The sequence below is a fragment of the Staurois parvus genome, unplaced genomic scaffold (genome assembly GCF_062004578.1).
Source record: "Staurois parvus isolate SC_StPar_1 unplaced genomic scaffold, SC_StPar_1.0 ptg000999l, whole genome shotgun sequence".
In the NCBI taxonomy this organism is placed as follows: Eukaryota; Metazoa; Chordata; class Amphibia; order Anura; family Ranidae; genus Staurois; species Staurois parvus.
Window position 1 is genome coordinate 497,420 of NW_028318795.1, and position 14,913 is coordinate 512,332.

General features: G+C 46.3%; 1 protein-coding gene across 1 annotated transcript in view; it reads right to left on the reverse strand.

Moving 5' to 3' along the window:
* The window catches only part of LOC149441365 (protein mono-ADP-ribosyltransferase PARP14-like), a 107,999-nt gene extending 93,111 nt beyond the window's left edge, over positions 1 to 14,888 (reverse strand). Inside the window, exon 1 of the mRNA XM_089657433.1 lies at positions 14,657 to 14,888. Within this exon, the coding sequence (XP_089513559.1) occupies positions 14,657 to 14,719 (63 nt within the window). The 5' untranslated portion in view covers positions 14,720 to 14,888. The remainder of the gene's footprint in view (positions 1 to 14,656) is intronic.
* Between the last annotated feature and the right edge of the window lie 25 nt (positions 14,889 to 14,913).

The following is a 14,913-nucleotide window of genomic DNA, read 5'->3' on the forward strand; positions in this document are numbered from 1 at the left end:
TACTAGTAATAGCGGTGAATAGCGGCTTCTAGCAGGACTGCGGCGGGCATTCTGACACTGGAGGGGAGCTGACTTGGTGTCACTGACATCCTGAGTGACACCAATACAGTGATCAGTGCTAAAAAAAAAGCCCCGACACTGTACTAATGGCACTGGGCAGGAAGGTTTTAACATGAGGGACGATCAAAGGGCTACCTGTGTGCTGGGAGTGTTTTACTGTAATCACACTGCTCTGGATGGCTGTGCTGTGCAGTGTGCCCGAGCTGACAGGGAGGAGAACTGACAGCCGCTACTGTGAATGGAGGCGAGGGCAGGGCGTGTGCACGGCTCGCGCTCCCCCCTACCTGGAAATGCAAAATCTTATATATATACAAGATTTTGCGCACCGCGGCCACCCTGTAGCAGCATTTATGCTATAGGGCGGCGGTAAAGCAGTTAAAAGAAAAGGTCATTTTTTAATATTATTCAATTACCATATGACTTGTGTCCCAATTATATATTATTATTTTTGTTTTTATTTTCTATTTTTTTTTTTCCATGAAAGTGGAGTTACCCTTTAAGTACACACTGCCTTTAATATCGCATCAGCTATTTCCCTCACAGATATAAAAATTATATATTTCACAAAACAATATTGAGGGGTTGAAACTTCCTTTTTTAACTAAACAGGAAAATGCAAAGAGTAATGGGATGATTAATCTGTTAATAATGATTATTAATGATGATTAATCCGTTTCTAGAAAGAATTCATGCTGAAAAGCTGTATCAGGAAGTCATGACTTCTCTACAGACTCGGCTGGCGGAAGAAGTTCTACAAATGTATAGAAGAAAGGACTTTTCAATAACGAGCTCAGTGTTATGCCCCCGGCACGCTTCTTCCATTAAAATTCATTTTCAGCTGCATCACTGACACGAATCTCCCCGATCACACCTCTGTCTCCCCGTCACAGCTGACAAAAAGGCCCCGAGCTGCTCATGCAGGTGCTCTAACTAGGGCCCGGCACTGACTTAACACCACACATCCCTCACATGTAGTAGAGACCAGCAGATCCACAGCTTAAAAAGAGCTGACCAACCACCATAGTCTCTGCAACAAGGGTGAAGGACATAGCAGAGGTCCCCTAGCATGTGTTGTTGGACGCTCTGCAATTACCACCAGCTTGGTCCAGCATGGCATGATGTAAGTATGTAGATTCCATGCTCATGGGACCACTGGAAAATGACTGTAGTTGTTGGCATTACTACAGTGATCATCACCATCTTCAGTGTCCTTCGTATGTGGTTTCCCCTCTGCACACTGACCACGGGGGGTTGCTTTGCTTGGCACTGATATCAAGGTGTAAACCTTGTTAGGTCAGGAGTGGTGGTGGACAGGGTCCAGGATACAAGGTACAAGGTGCAAACCTGCTCAGGTCAGGAGTGGTGGTGGACAGGGTCCAGGATACAAGGTACAAGGTGCAAACCTGCTCAGGTCAGGAGTGGTAGTGGACAGGGTCCAGGATACAGGGTACAAGGTGTGAACCTGGTTAGATCAGGAGTGGTGTTGGACAGGGTCCAGGATATGAGGTACAAGGCATAAACCTATAGCTAACAGTTAGGTTCCCATGTTTTTATTGTAAAGTCCTTTTATTGATTACCTATTCCAGATTGACATATATGCATGTTATATTAAGCCTTTGACGCTCCTATGTTATTATATGTATTTTATGCTATTCTATTCATTTTATGTATTTTATGCTATCCTAGTCTATATTTTATGAAACATTATCTTAGTGTACTCGGTCATATCATTTATGACTTTACACATCAAACATATATACCTATATCCATTTATGAGTTTTTTATTACTCAAGTATTTATACTCTCGGTACGGATTGTTGCACTTTCAGCACCTTTATATGCCATGGATAAATCGGTATTAATTCTGTTAATGAATGATTGAATATCAGGACCGGCTATGGCATCTTTGATCACCCATCTACGATTAAGAGCTATCGATCATGGCAATTATTTGTGCTGCGCACTTTGATTGCTGGGTGCAGCCATAATTTTAACCACCAATATTTTTGGCAAATATGGTGTTTTGAAATATAAAGATTTTTTGGACTATCTGGTCTCTCAGATTATGGCAGTGGTTTCACACATATATGTGACTTCCAACTCCAGATCGGTCATTGATGCAATTATATATAAGGATTTTCCTCTATTTTTTAGAACACACCATTATTAATCTTTGACCACATTTTATTCTATATTCCACATTATGTATATATGTTTAAATATGGATTGATGTATCCGGTGCACCTCCATATGCCGTGGATAAGTTTGCATTATCTTCCCTATGAATCACCATTCTAGGTGATATAATTACTTGCCAAGGGGTTCTGGCGCTATATCTTTCCGCTGTAATATCGGACTGATCATTTTTGCTTACCCCCTGGGATCATGAGCCATTACTCTCGGCTCAAAAGCACCTTTCAGTGTGCCCTGACAGCTGTATGCATTGCATCTCTGCTGACAGTTCTTATATCCACGGCAAAATGGCGTCTAGGCGCGCGCGCATGCGCAGTTGCCCGGTCCACTCGAAAATGGCGTTGAGTTTGTGCGCATGCGCGACTCCCGCGGCTTGTTATTTCAGAATCTGGCGTCCGTCACAAAGCTGTCAGCCTCCCCTCTGAAGATGTGCTCTAGCACGAAAGGCCTCAGGAGGAACTGACAGCTTGTGACGCCTCATCGCCGCCCAGACCACGAGGAGGTCTGGCGGCCATTTTACTCTAGGTCAGTACCAGTATTTTTACTATACACTTTCTGGCTGTTTGCCAGTTTGAATACTGACCTGTCCTGTTATACATGTTATTCAATAAACTTTTGATATACTACACTATGGGCATTCTCCCGTTTTTTACCCCTTATTGAGGGGTTATCAGACTGGCAGACACAGCTATATCTGGAGGAGGGAGCCCTCACCTGGCCATCTCTAATCCTGATCTTAAGGAGGTCCTGTGAGCCTAGCAGATCACCGCCGGATGATACCTTGTCCTGAGGGAGTTCGACACTTGTGTTTTTAACACACAAATGCGCATTTCCTATGCGCGGTCGGTGAGTGCGCATTTCTGTCATTTCTACTGGATCCCTCTAGCTGTGTACACCTTAGTATTGATCGAGATATCTTATGAACTTTTGACAACGAACTTCTAAGAACGAACTTTTTTGATATGCTTTAGCGCTGCACTTTATTCATCTATTTATACAGTCAGAGGAGGTTGTGATCCCCTCTTGTGCCATTAGCTGCTTACTTTTTCATTGATATTTCATTTAATGAGCGCTCACTTCATTTTATATTTTATGTCTGCTTTTATCACTACAAGTTTTGAGCTGCTTTCAGGTTTTTAGTATCATACATACTTGATTATATTCCATCTTTCTTATTAATTTAGAATGGGGGATATCTTTGACTATAGGCTTTCTAGAACTGTCATATCGGAAGATTTTTTTACAGTTGATACAGGTGATAAAGAGACCGACGACCTAAAAGGTCTGTTCCTACAACTTAAAAATCTTGCCACAAGTGAAATTAAAACATTATGGGACATCTCCTTTTTGAATAAATATACAAAGGAACATATGGTCCCTAGGTCATTACGCTGGGATGTGCGCCCAGATTCAGAGGACACTAACAGTCATTTGGAATGGTTCCAGTTTTTTAACAATGCTGGAATAGATTTGTTAAAATTCCTTATCATTAGGAAAAAGAAGAAATTAGCACACTTGGATAAAGAGATCAATCTCATTAGAGACAAATTAACTCCACATAAGGATAAGGGTAACTACAATATAGAATCAGATAAACTCAAAAAACACCTGGAGGGGATAGAAAAAGAACAGAAAATAAAGAAGAAGAAAAAGTATCATAGGGATTTTAAGGATTATTTAGATCAATCGGTCTTTAACTGGCAAAAACAGGAGGACCCCGTTCCCCCCAAAACTCCTACTGCTAACAATACTAACAATTCTAGATCTAATATATCCAAACACAAGAATTCCAATCATAATAAACAACATCCTATTCCCTCGTCCAGTAGATCTCAACCTCTCCAGGACAATAATATTGGCTCTAGAGAGCTTTATAGACACCCCAATGCTTATACCAATTATGGAGGAGACAGGTTTCCCACTGACTACTACACCCCTCCAAGACAAAATAATTGGCCACCGACTCAACAGTACAACCCTAATTATTACCATCCCTATTATCACCCATCCCCACGGAATTTTAGGGATAATAGGGTTCAATATCCCCCTTCTAATAACCCCCCTCAAAAGAGGAAACCAACGAACCCTCAGAATAATTACCAGAATCATCAACATAAACCTCAAAACCCCATCCCGAAAGGTTCACATCAACCTTACCACCCCAGACAGCCTTTTTTAGAGGAGGGTCTGTCAAGGAAAAGGAGAAATTCAGGAGGGGAAAGAGAGGGGGAAGGAGGACGAATAGAAACCCCAAAAAAGAGGAAAACGTAGTTGGTAAGGGCATCTTTAATCTGAGTGATACACATCTGACCAATGAGGAACTACGTCTCCTTGATAAAGGACTTAAATATGCACCTGCAAAGAAACTGAATAAATTTGGCACATACATTGATGTTCACAAATTTGCAAGACAGTTATCTCTAAAACGATACTTCTGTAATAACCCAATCATGAGTAATATCCCATCTGATGGGTTCATGCATTCCAATTTAAGGAATGCATCTACTTACAACCCACCACCCCAAGCACATTCTTGTGTTAATCTTTTTAAAGATAAGGTCCTAAGCGATCTTAGAAACATCCCTATACATAACTCATATAATAGAGCGGGGGACAATAGGGTGATTAAATCTTTGCTTGAAAGGAAAGATCTGGTTGTTAGACCAGCCGATAAGGGAGGAGGAGTTGTGATTTTGAACAAAACTGATTACATCACTGAGGTCAATAACATTCTTGATGACAGCACTACTTACAAACCTTTACCATGTGACCCTATGCTAAGCTACAAAAAGGAGCTCAAGAGGATTATCACTAAGGGCTATGACCTAAATATTCTAAATAAAAAAGAAAAGGCTTTTTTATGCCCTTTAACACCCAAGCTGCCTATATTATACATCTTGCCCAAGATACATAAGGACCCAGTCCACCCACCAGGACGTCCAATAATTAGTGGGATCGGATCCCTTAGCTCTAAAATAGGGGAGTATATAGACCACTACCTTCAGCCTTTGGTAACACAAACCCCGTCTTACCTACGAGACACTAAACAGGTGCTAAATATAGTCAGCACTTTAAACACATTGCCTAGCACCTATCTTGTTACTGCTGACGTGGCCTCTCTCTACACCAACATCAATCACACTGATGGAATGGAGGCGGCAGACTTTTATCTCACGAACTATAGCACTTTACCCATGACACAAAAACATTTTATTTTAGAGCTACTGGAATTTGCATTAGACCACAATTATTTTTGGTTTGACCAGTCATACTATCTGCAGATCAAAGGGGTTGCAATGGGGGCTAAGTTTGCCCCCAGCCTGGCGAACCTCTTCATGTCTCGATGGGAGGAAGACCTTATTTACGCTAGAGATTGGCCAGAATTAGTCATGTACAAGATGTACATAGATGATATTATCCTTCTTTGGAATGGGGGGAAGGATTCTTTGATTAACTTTTTTACGAGTCTTAACAACAATAATTTTAATATCAGCCTCACTTATACATATAGTCAATCTGAAATTAATTTTTTAGATCTTACTCTAATCAATTTTAACAGTAAGATTGTAACTAAATCATTTTTTAAGATTACAGATAGGAATAGTTACATTCCAACCAGCAGCTGTCACCATCCTAACTGGTTGGGTAACATTCCAAAAGGCCAGTTTATGCGCATCCGACGCAACTGTACGGATATGGATACGTATTTTAATCAGGCCATGGTACTGAAGAAAAGGTTCCTAGAGAAGGGTTATAAGGAGGATGGTCTAGATAATACTATACGGACGATTGCTCAACGTGATAGGAGCGATATGTTATCAGACAAACCAAGACCAACTAAATCAATGGTCTGCCCTTTTATTACAACCTTTTCCACACAGTTTAGACAAATTGGGGGAATCATAAAGAAAAACTGGCATTTACTGAAATTGGATCCTACTTTATCAAAAATCTTGCCTGACAAACCCGAAATTATTTTCCGGAAAACAACAGCAATTAGGCACCAAATAGCACCTAATGTGGTGAACCCTCCAACTAGCACTACATTTTTTGACGAACTCAAAGGATTCTATCCTTGTAATAAATGTGTTATCTGCAAATGCAATGGTGCTAGGAAATACAAGACCAAAAATTTTGAGTCTTTCACAACTGGAAAAACATATACCATCGACCGATTCATCTCATGTAATAGTAGATTCGTTGTGTACCTACTCCAATGCCCATGCTATAAACAATACGTGGGACGCACGACGAGACGGCTCCGTGACCGGTTAAGAGAACATGTAGCCAATATCAGGAAGGGCTATAGGGAGCATTCACTCTCTAACCATTACAGACTACTTCACAACAGCGACCCCTCCTCTCTTAAATTTGTAGGAATTGATGTGATATCACCACATTGGAGGGGTATTAACAAGACCAGAGCTGTGTCACAATCAGAAACAAGATGGGTTTACGAACTAGATACTTTATACCCCAGAGGACACAATATTGAGATTGACGTGAACTGCTTTATAGCTAACAGTTAGGTTCCCATGTTTTTATTGTAAAGTCCTTTTATTGATTACCTATTCCAGATTGACATATATGCATGTTATATTAAGCCTTTGACGCTCCTATGTTATTATATGTATTTTATGCTATTCTATTCATTTTATGCATTTTATGCTATCCTAGTCTATATTTTATGAAACATTATCTTAGTGTACTCGGTCATATCATTTATGACTTTACACATCAAACATATATACCTATATCCATTTATGAGTTTTTTATTACTCAAGTATTTATACTCTCGGTACGGATTGTTGCACTTTCAGCACCTTTATATGCCATGGATAAATCGGTATTAATTCTGTTAATGAATGATTGAATATCAGGACCGGCTATGGCATCTTTGATCACCCATCTACGATTAAGAGCTATCGATCATGGCAATTATTTGTGCTGCGCACTTTGATTGCTGGGTGCAGCCATAATTTTAACCACCAATATTTTTGGCAAATATGGTGTTTTGAAATATAAAGATTTTTTGGACTATCTGGTCTCTCAGATTATGGCAGTGGTTTCACACATATATGTGACTTCCAACTCCAGATCGGTCATTGATGCAATTATATATAAGGATTTTCCTCTATTTTTTAGAACACACCATTATTAATCTTTGACCACATTTTATTCTATATTCCACATTATGTATATATGTTTAAATATGGATTGATGTATCCGGTGCACCTCCATATGCCGTGGATAAGTTTGCATTATCTTCCCTATGAATCACCATTCTAGGTGATATAATTACTTGCCAAGGGGTTCTGGCGCTATATCTTTCCGCTGTAATATCGGACTGATCATTTTTGCTTACCCCCTGGGATCATGAGCCATTACTCTCGGCTCAAAAGCACCTTTCAGTGTGCCCTGACAGCTGTATGCATTGCATCTCTGCTGACAGTTCTTATATCCACGGCAAAATGGCGTCTAGGCGCGCGCGCATGCGCAGTTGCCCGGTCCACTCGAAAATGGCGGTGAGTTTGTGCGCATGCGCGACTCCCGCGGCTTGTTATTTCAGAATCTGGCGTCCGTCACAAAGCTGTCAGCCTCCCCTCTGAAGATGTGCTCTAGCACGAAAGGCCTCAGGAGGAACTGACAGCTTGTGACGCCTCATCGCCGCCCAGACCACGAGGAGGTCTGGCGGCCATTTTACTCTAGGTCAGTACCAGTATTTTTACTATACACTTTCTGGCTGTTTGCCAGTTTGAATACTGACCTGTCCTGTTATACATGTTATTCAATAAACTTTTGATATACTACACTATGGGCATTCTCCCGTTTTTTACCCCTTATTGAGGGGTTATCAGACTGGCAGACGCAGCTATATCTGGAGGAGGGAGCCCTCACCTGGCCATCTCTAATCCTGATCTTAAGGAGGTCCTGTGAGCCTAGCAGATCACCGCCGGATGATACCTTGTCCTGAGGGAGTTCGACACTTGTGTTTTTAACACACAAATGCGCATTTCCTATGCGCGGTCGGTGAGTGCGCATTTCTGTCATTTCTACTGGATCCCTCTAGCTGTGTACACCTTAGTATTGATCGAGATATCTTATGAACTTTTGACAACGAACTTCTAAGAACGAACTTTTTTGATATGCTTTAGCGCTGCACTTTTTTCATCTATTTATAAAGGCATAAACCTGGTCAGGTCGGGAGTGGTGATGGACAGGGTCCAGGATACGAGGTACATGATGCAGATCTTGTCAGGTTGAGAGTGGTGGTGGGTCCAGGATACAAGGTACAAGGCAAACCTGATCAGGTCAGGAGTGGTAGTAGACAGGGTCCAGGATACAAGGTACAAGGTGCAAAACTGGTCAGGCCGTGACTGATGGTGGACAGGGTCCAGGATACAAGGTACAAGGTGTAAACCAGGTCAGGTCAGACAGGGTCCAGGATACAAGGTACAAGGTGTAAACCAGGTCAGGTCAGACAGGGTCCAGGATACAAAATACAAGGTACAAGGTGTAAACCAGGTCAGGTCAGGAGTGGTGGTGGACAGAGATTTGGGATAAAAGGCACAAGGTACAAACCTGGTCAGGTTGTGACTGGTGGTGGACAGGGTCCAGTATACGAGGTACGAGATGTAAACCAGGTCAGGTCAGGAGTGGTGGTGGACAGAGATTAGGGATAAAAGGTACGAGCTACATGGTGCAAACTTGGTCTGGTCGGGAGTGGTAGTGGATAGGGTCCAGGATACGAGGTACAAGGTGCAAACCTGGTCAGGCCATGACTGATGGTGGACAGGGTCCAGGATACGAGGTACAAGGTACAAACATGGCCAGGTAAGGAGTGGTGGTGGACAGGGTCCAGGATATGGGGTACAAGAGGTAAATCTGGTCAGGTCGAGAGTGGCGCTGACAGTTAAGGACAGACCCCCACTAGAGGACATGTGCTAAGTGACCTGGGCCCCGGGTGTTTGGCTGGACTGCCAAGCCCTGACCTGACACATCAGAGAAACACAGGGCCCTGCAGAATTCCCAACCCAAATCTCTCTTGCTTTGGGTGACCAGTAAGATGGTGTAGTGCAAGGTTTTTACTCCACCATCCATACACAAGTTGGAGGACAGTACGTCTACGTGAGCTGTGAGTTGTTAGGCCTCTAGACAGTCCTGTAGGAAGAAGGGCCCCCTAGAGGGGCGTCGAGAATCTGTAATGGCTGTGGATCTGCCAAATAACCTGCTGCTAGAAAACCCATTACAAGGAACCATGACTGGCCGGCCTCCTAGAAGGACCTTATCATAAGGGGCCCAACACTCCTTCACACACCAACTTCACTCTGCCGTATTGCAGGAGGTCAGACAAGTCAGGGAAGTTCTGATATTTGAAGGGAGTTTTACTGCCCTGTCAGCTCCTTATCTCCTCCAGTAAATGACACACCACAGATATTGTACAAAGAACTCGGGACCTTCCCTGATGAACAAGAAGAAAGAAGAATGAAAGGGAAAGGGCAATAAAGGGGGTGAGGGAGGGGGAGTGAGAAGGAGAGGGGTAGGGGGAGTGAGAAGGAGAGGGAGAAAGAGAGGGAGAAGGCTAAAGGGAGTGGGAGGCAGAGGGAAAAGGAGAAGAAGAAATGGAGGGGGAGGTGGAGGGAGAGGGAGAAGGAGAAGGGGGAGGGGAGGGAGAGGGAGAAGGAAGAGAAAGGGAGGGGGAGGGAAAGGGAGAAGGAGATGCAAGAGGCAGAGAGAGAGGGAGAAGGAAAAGGAGAAGTAGAAAAGGAGAGGGATAGGGAGAAAGGGAGGGGAAGGGAGAAGGAGAGGGAGAAGGAGAAAGGGAGGGGAAGGGAGAAGGAGAGGGAGAAGGAGAAGAAGAAATGGAGGGGGAGGTGGAAGGAGAGGGAGAAGAAGGGGAGGGGGAAGGAGAGGGAGAATGAGAAAGGGAGGGAGAGGGAGAGGGAGAGGGAGAAAGAATAGAAAGGGAGAGGGAGGGAGAAAGAGAGGAAGAAGGAGAACAAAAAATGGAGGGGGAGGTGGAGAGAGAAGGAGAGGGAGAAGAAGGGGAGGGAGAAAGAGAGAGAGGATGAGGGAGAGAAGGAGAAGGAGATGGCGAGAGGCAGAGGGAAAAGGAGAAGTAGAAAGGGAGGGGGTGAGAGAAGGAGAGGGGAAGGGAGGGAGAGGGAGGGGGTGAAGGAGGGAGGGAGAAGGATAGGGTGGAGGAGAAGGAGAGGGTGGAGAAGAGGGAGAGTGTGGAGGAGAGGGTGGAGGAGAAGGAGAGGGTGGAGAAGAGGGAGAAGGAGGGGGTGGAGGAGGAGAGGGAGAAGAAGAATGTGGAGGAGAAGGAGAGGGTGGAAGAGAGGGAGAGGGTGTAGGAGAGGGAGAATGTGAGGGTGGAGGAGGAGAGGGAGAAGGAGAGGGTGGAGGAGGAGAGGGAGAAGGAGAGGGTGGAGGAGAAGGAGGGGGAGAGGGAGAAGGAGAGGGCGGAGGAGGAGAGGGAGAAGGAGAGGGTGGAGGAGGAGAGGGAGAAGGAGAGGGTGAAGGAGGAGAGGGTAGAGGAGAAGGAGGGGGAGAGGGAGAAGGAGAGGGTGGAGGAGGAGAGGGAGAAGGAGAGGGTGCAGGAGAAGGAGAGGGAGAAGGAGAGGGTGGAGGAGGAGAGGGAGAAGGAGGGGGTGGAGGAGGAGAGGGAGAAGAAGAAGGTGGAGGAGAAGGAGAGGGTGGGAAGAGAGGGAGAGGGTGGAGGAGAGGGAGAAGGAGAGGATGGAGGAGGAGAGGGAGAAGGAGAGGGTGGAGGAGGAGAGGGAGAAGAGAGGGTGGAGGAGGAGGAGAGGGAGAAGGAGGGGTGAAGGAGGAGAGGGTAGAGGAAAAGGAGGGGGAGAGGGAGAAGGAGAGGATGGAGGAGGAGAGGGAGAAGGAGAGGGTGGAGGAGGAGAGGGAGAAGGAGAGGGTGAAGGAGGAGAGGGTAGAGGAGAAGGAGGGGGAGAGGGAGAAGGAGAGGGTGGAGGAGGAGAGGGAGAAGGAGAGGGTGCAGGAGAAGGAGAGGGAGAAGGAGAGGGTGGAGGAGGGAGGGAGAGGGTAGAGGAGAAGGAGGGGGAGAGGGAGAAGGAGAGGGAGAAGGAGATGGAGGAGGAGGAGAGGGAGATGGAGAGGGAGAAGTGTACGTTCTGTCAGCTCATACTTTGTGTTACCATGTTACTTGGACTCTTTCTTATCTTTATTTTTGTACTAAACTGGCTGCCTTGACACATCACAGGACATATCACAGGACATATCACAGGACACATCACAGGACACAACACAGGACATATCACAGGAACACACATCATAAAAGTGTGACGCAGGTCTTATAGATTGTACATGAATATCTAAAAGAATCCATGAAAATCACACTGATAATTTAAAAACACTAAAATTATAAAAAAACAATGTGCCCACAGTGCCCTCTGTGCTGGGGGGGTGTCACAGTGCCCTCTGTGCTGGGGGGGGGGGGGTGTCACAGTGCCCTCTGTGCTGGGGGGGGGGGTATCACAGTGCCCTTTGTGCTGGGGGGGTAGGTATCACAGTGCCCTCTGTGCTGGGGGGGGTATCACAGTGCCCTTTGTGCTGGGGGGGTAGGTATCACAGTGCCCTCTGTGCTGGGGGGGTGGGTATCACAGTGCCCTCTGTGCTGGGGGGGTGGGTATCACAGTGCCCTCTGTGCTGGGGGGGGGGTATCACAGAGCCCTCTGTGCTGGGGGGGTATCACAGTGCCCTCTGTGCTGTGGGGGTGGGTATTACAGTGCCCTCTGTGCTGGGGGGGGGGGGGGGTGGAGGGGTATCACAGTGCCCTCTGTAAGGAAATATGTGTTATTAATCGTCATCCATGTTGTATAATGCCTCCATTGCTAGATGTGGGAACAGTTAGTTTTGATTTTGTAACTTCTCTCTCGTTTCCTAGTTTATATAGACTAGTTTATTTCTGTAGAAGGAACTCCCTTATATGGTCTCCCTCAACTACTTGTTCTTCACGTAACTATATTGATAAGAATGGAATGTTTCATTGGTCATCCTGAGATTAAGCCACGCCCACTGAGTTCTGTATAACCGTTCTTGTCATGCATTAAACTTTCAGAGATTTAGCTTGCACACTTCGGTGTCTTTATTTCTCCCAGGCCTGAGGGTAAAAATAACGAGGACAAGGGGGCTACAGACATAGGTTGAATCCTTGCACCCTCTGTGCTAGGGGGGAGGGGTATCACAGTCCCCTCTGTGCTGGGGGTATCACAATATCCTCTGTGCTGGGGGTATTACTGTGTCCTCTGTTCTGGGGGGGTACCACAGTGCCCCCTGTTCTGGGGGTATCACGGCGTCCTCTGTGCTGGGGGTATCACGGCGTCCTCTGTGCTTGGGGGGGGGGATATCCCAGTGCCCTCTGTGCTGAGGGTATCACTGTGTCCTCTGTTCTGGGGGGGTATCACAGTCCCCTCTGTGCTGGGGGTATCACAGTCCGCTCTGTGCTGGGGGTATCACAGTCCCCTCTGTGCTGGGGATATCACATTGTCCTCTGTGCTGGGGGGGCCGGGAATATCCCAGTGCCCTCTGTGCTGGGGGTATCGCAGTGTCCTCTGTGCTGGGGGTATGGTAGCACCCTCTGTGCTGGGGTTATGGTAGCGCCCTCTGTGCTGGGGGTATGGTAGTGCCCTCTGTGCTGGGGGTATGGTAGCGCCCTCTGTGCTGGGGTTATGATAGTGCCCTCTGTGCTGGGGGTATAGTAGTGCCCTCTGTGCTGGGGGTATGGTAGCGCCCTCTGTGCTGGGGGTATGGTAGCGCCCTCTGTGCTGGGGGTATGGTAGTGCCCTTTGTGCTGGGGGTATGGTAGCGCCCTCTGTGCTGGGGGTAAGGTAGCGCCCTCTGTGCTGGGGGTAAGGTAGCGCCCTCTGTGCTGGGGGTATGGTACCGCCTTCTGTGCTGGGGGTATGGTAGCGCCCTCTGTGCTGGGGGTAAGGTAGTGCCCTCTGTGCTGGGGGTAAGGTAGTGCCCTCTGTGGTGGGGGTATGGTAGCGCCCTCTGTGCTGGGGGTATGGTAGTGCCCTCTGTGGTGGGGGTATGGTAGCGCCCTCTGTGGTGGGGGTATGGTAATGCCCTCTGTGCTTGGGGTATGGTAGCGCCTTCTGTGGTGGGGGTATGGTAGTGCCCTCTGTGGTGGGGGTATGGTAGTGCCCACTCTGGTATGGGAATGTGTCAGGAATGGACTTGCCAATAATGGTGGGACTCACCTGCCTTGTGGGCTGCAGTACCAGGGCTGGCCAGCGGGTGCTCTCAGCAATCAGAGACTCAACCCTGCAGTCAGCCATCACCTGAAGCTGATTACGGAGGTGTATTTAAGGGATGGCCAGACCTGCAGTCTGTGCCTTGGTGTGTGTTTTTCTATGGGCCCCTGTATCTTGTAACCTGCGTTCCTGTTCCTGTTCCTGCCTGACTTGTTACCGACCCTGCCTGATCCTGACCTCTGCTGACTTCTCCTGTTTGATCCCTAGCTTGTGACCCCGACCATTCTCTGCCTGACCCCCTGTACCTACCTGCCCGATAGTTATTGACCCGGCCTGCCTGACTACGTTGTGCTCTACATGTGTATGTACCTGTGTATATCAGTTTAGGTTTTGGGTTTGATTCACCTTGTTGTATGTATTTGTGTTAGCTTGGGGTTTGTTGTATGTATTTGTGTTAGCTTGGGGTTTGTTGTATGTATTTGTGTTAGCTTGGGGTTTGTTGTATGTATTTGTGTTAGCTTGGGGTTTGTTGTATGTATTTGTGTTAGCTTGGGGTTTGTTGTATGTATTTGTGTTAGCTTGGGGTTTGTTGTATGTATTTGTGTTAGCTTGGGGTTTGTTGTATGTATTTGTGTTAGCTTGGGGTTTGTTGTATGTATTTGTGTCAGCTTGGGGTTTGTTGTATGTATTTGTGTTAGCTTGGGGTTTGTTGTATGTATTTGTGTTAGCTTGGGGTTTGTTGTATGTATTTGTGTTAGCTTGGGGTTTGTTGTATGTATTTGTGTTAGCTTGGGGTTTGTTGTATGTATTTGTGTTAGCTTGGGGTTTGGTGCGTTTATGTTTCTATTGTTAGTCTTAATAAATTGTCTTATTTATACCATATCTGAAGCCTGCGTTTCCCTGCGTCAGTCCACACACCTCTGGTCATACCCTGATTCCTGACAGAATGGAGATCCCGGTGACAACACTGCAGCCTGAGGCTGACACCAGAGATCAGAGGAATGATTAGTAAATACAGAGATGTGATAATTGTTCTTCTCTCTATAAACCTCCAGAATCGACAAATGATACCAAATTGACCCAAAACCTTTCCAGGCACTAGAAGCTCTTCATATACATCAGACTAGCTGGAGGTGCTGCACTGGGGCTCTGTGCGCTCGGGTGACACTTACCGCTGGCGGTTCCTCGGGGCCCCCGCCGCCGTCCGCCCCCGCACACTGAACGTCCAGTTTCATCTTCTTCCCTCCGGGTAAGTTCAGTTCATGAGAGTCTTTGTGCAGCACGCCGTCCCGGTCTGCGATGTGAGAAGAACGAGGTCAGGAATGGGAAACGACGGAAATCCCAAGAAACTGAACATACAGAAGAGAAAGTGACATTTGGACCCAAAACGCGAGAACACAAAACGGAACAAACAGCCGATCGGCCGTCC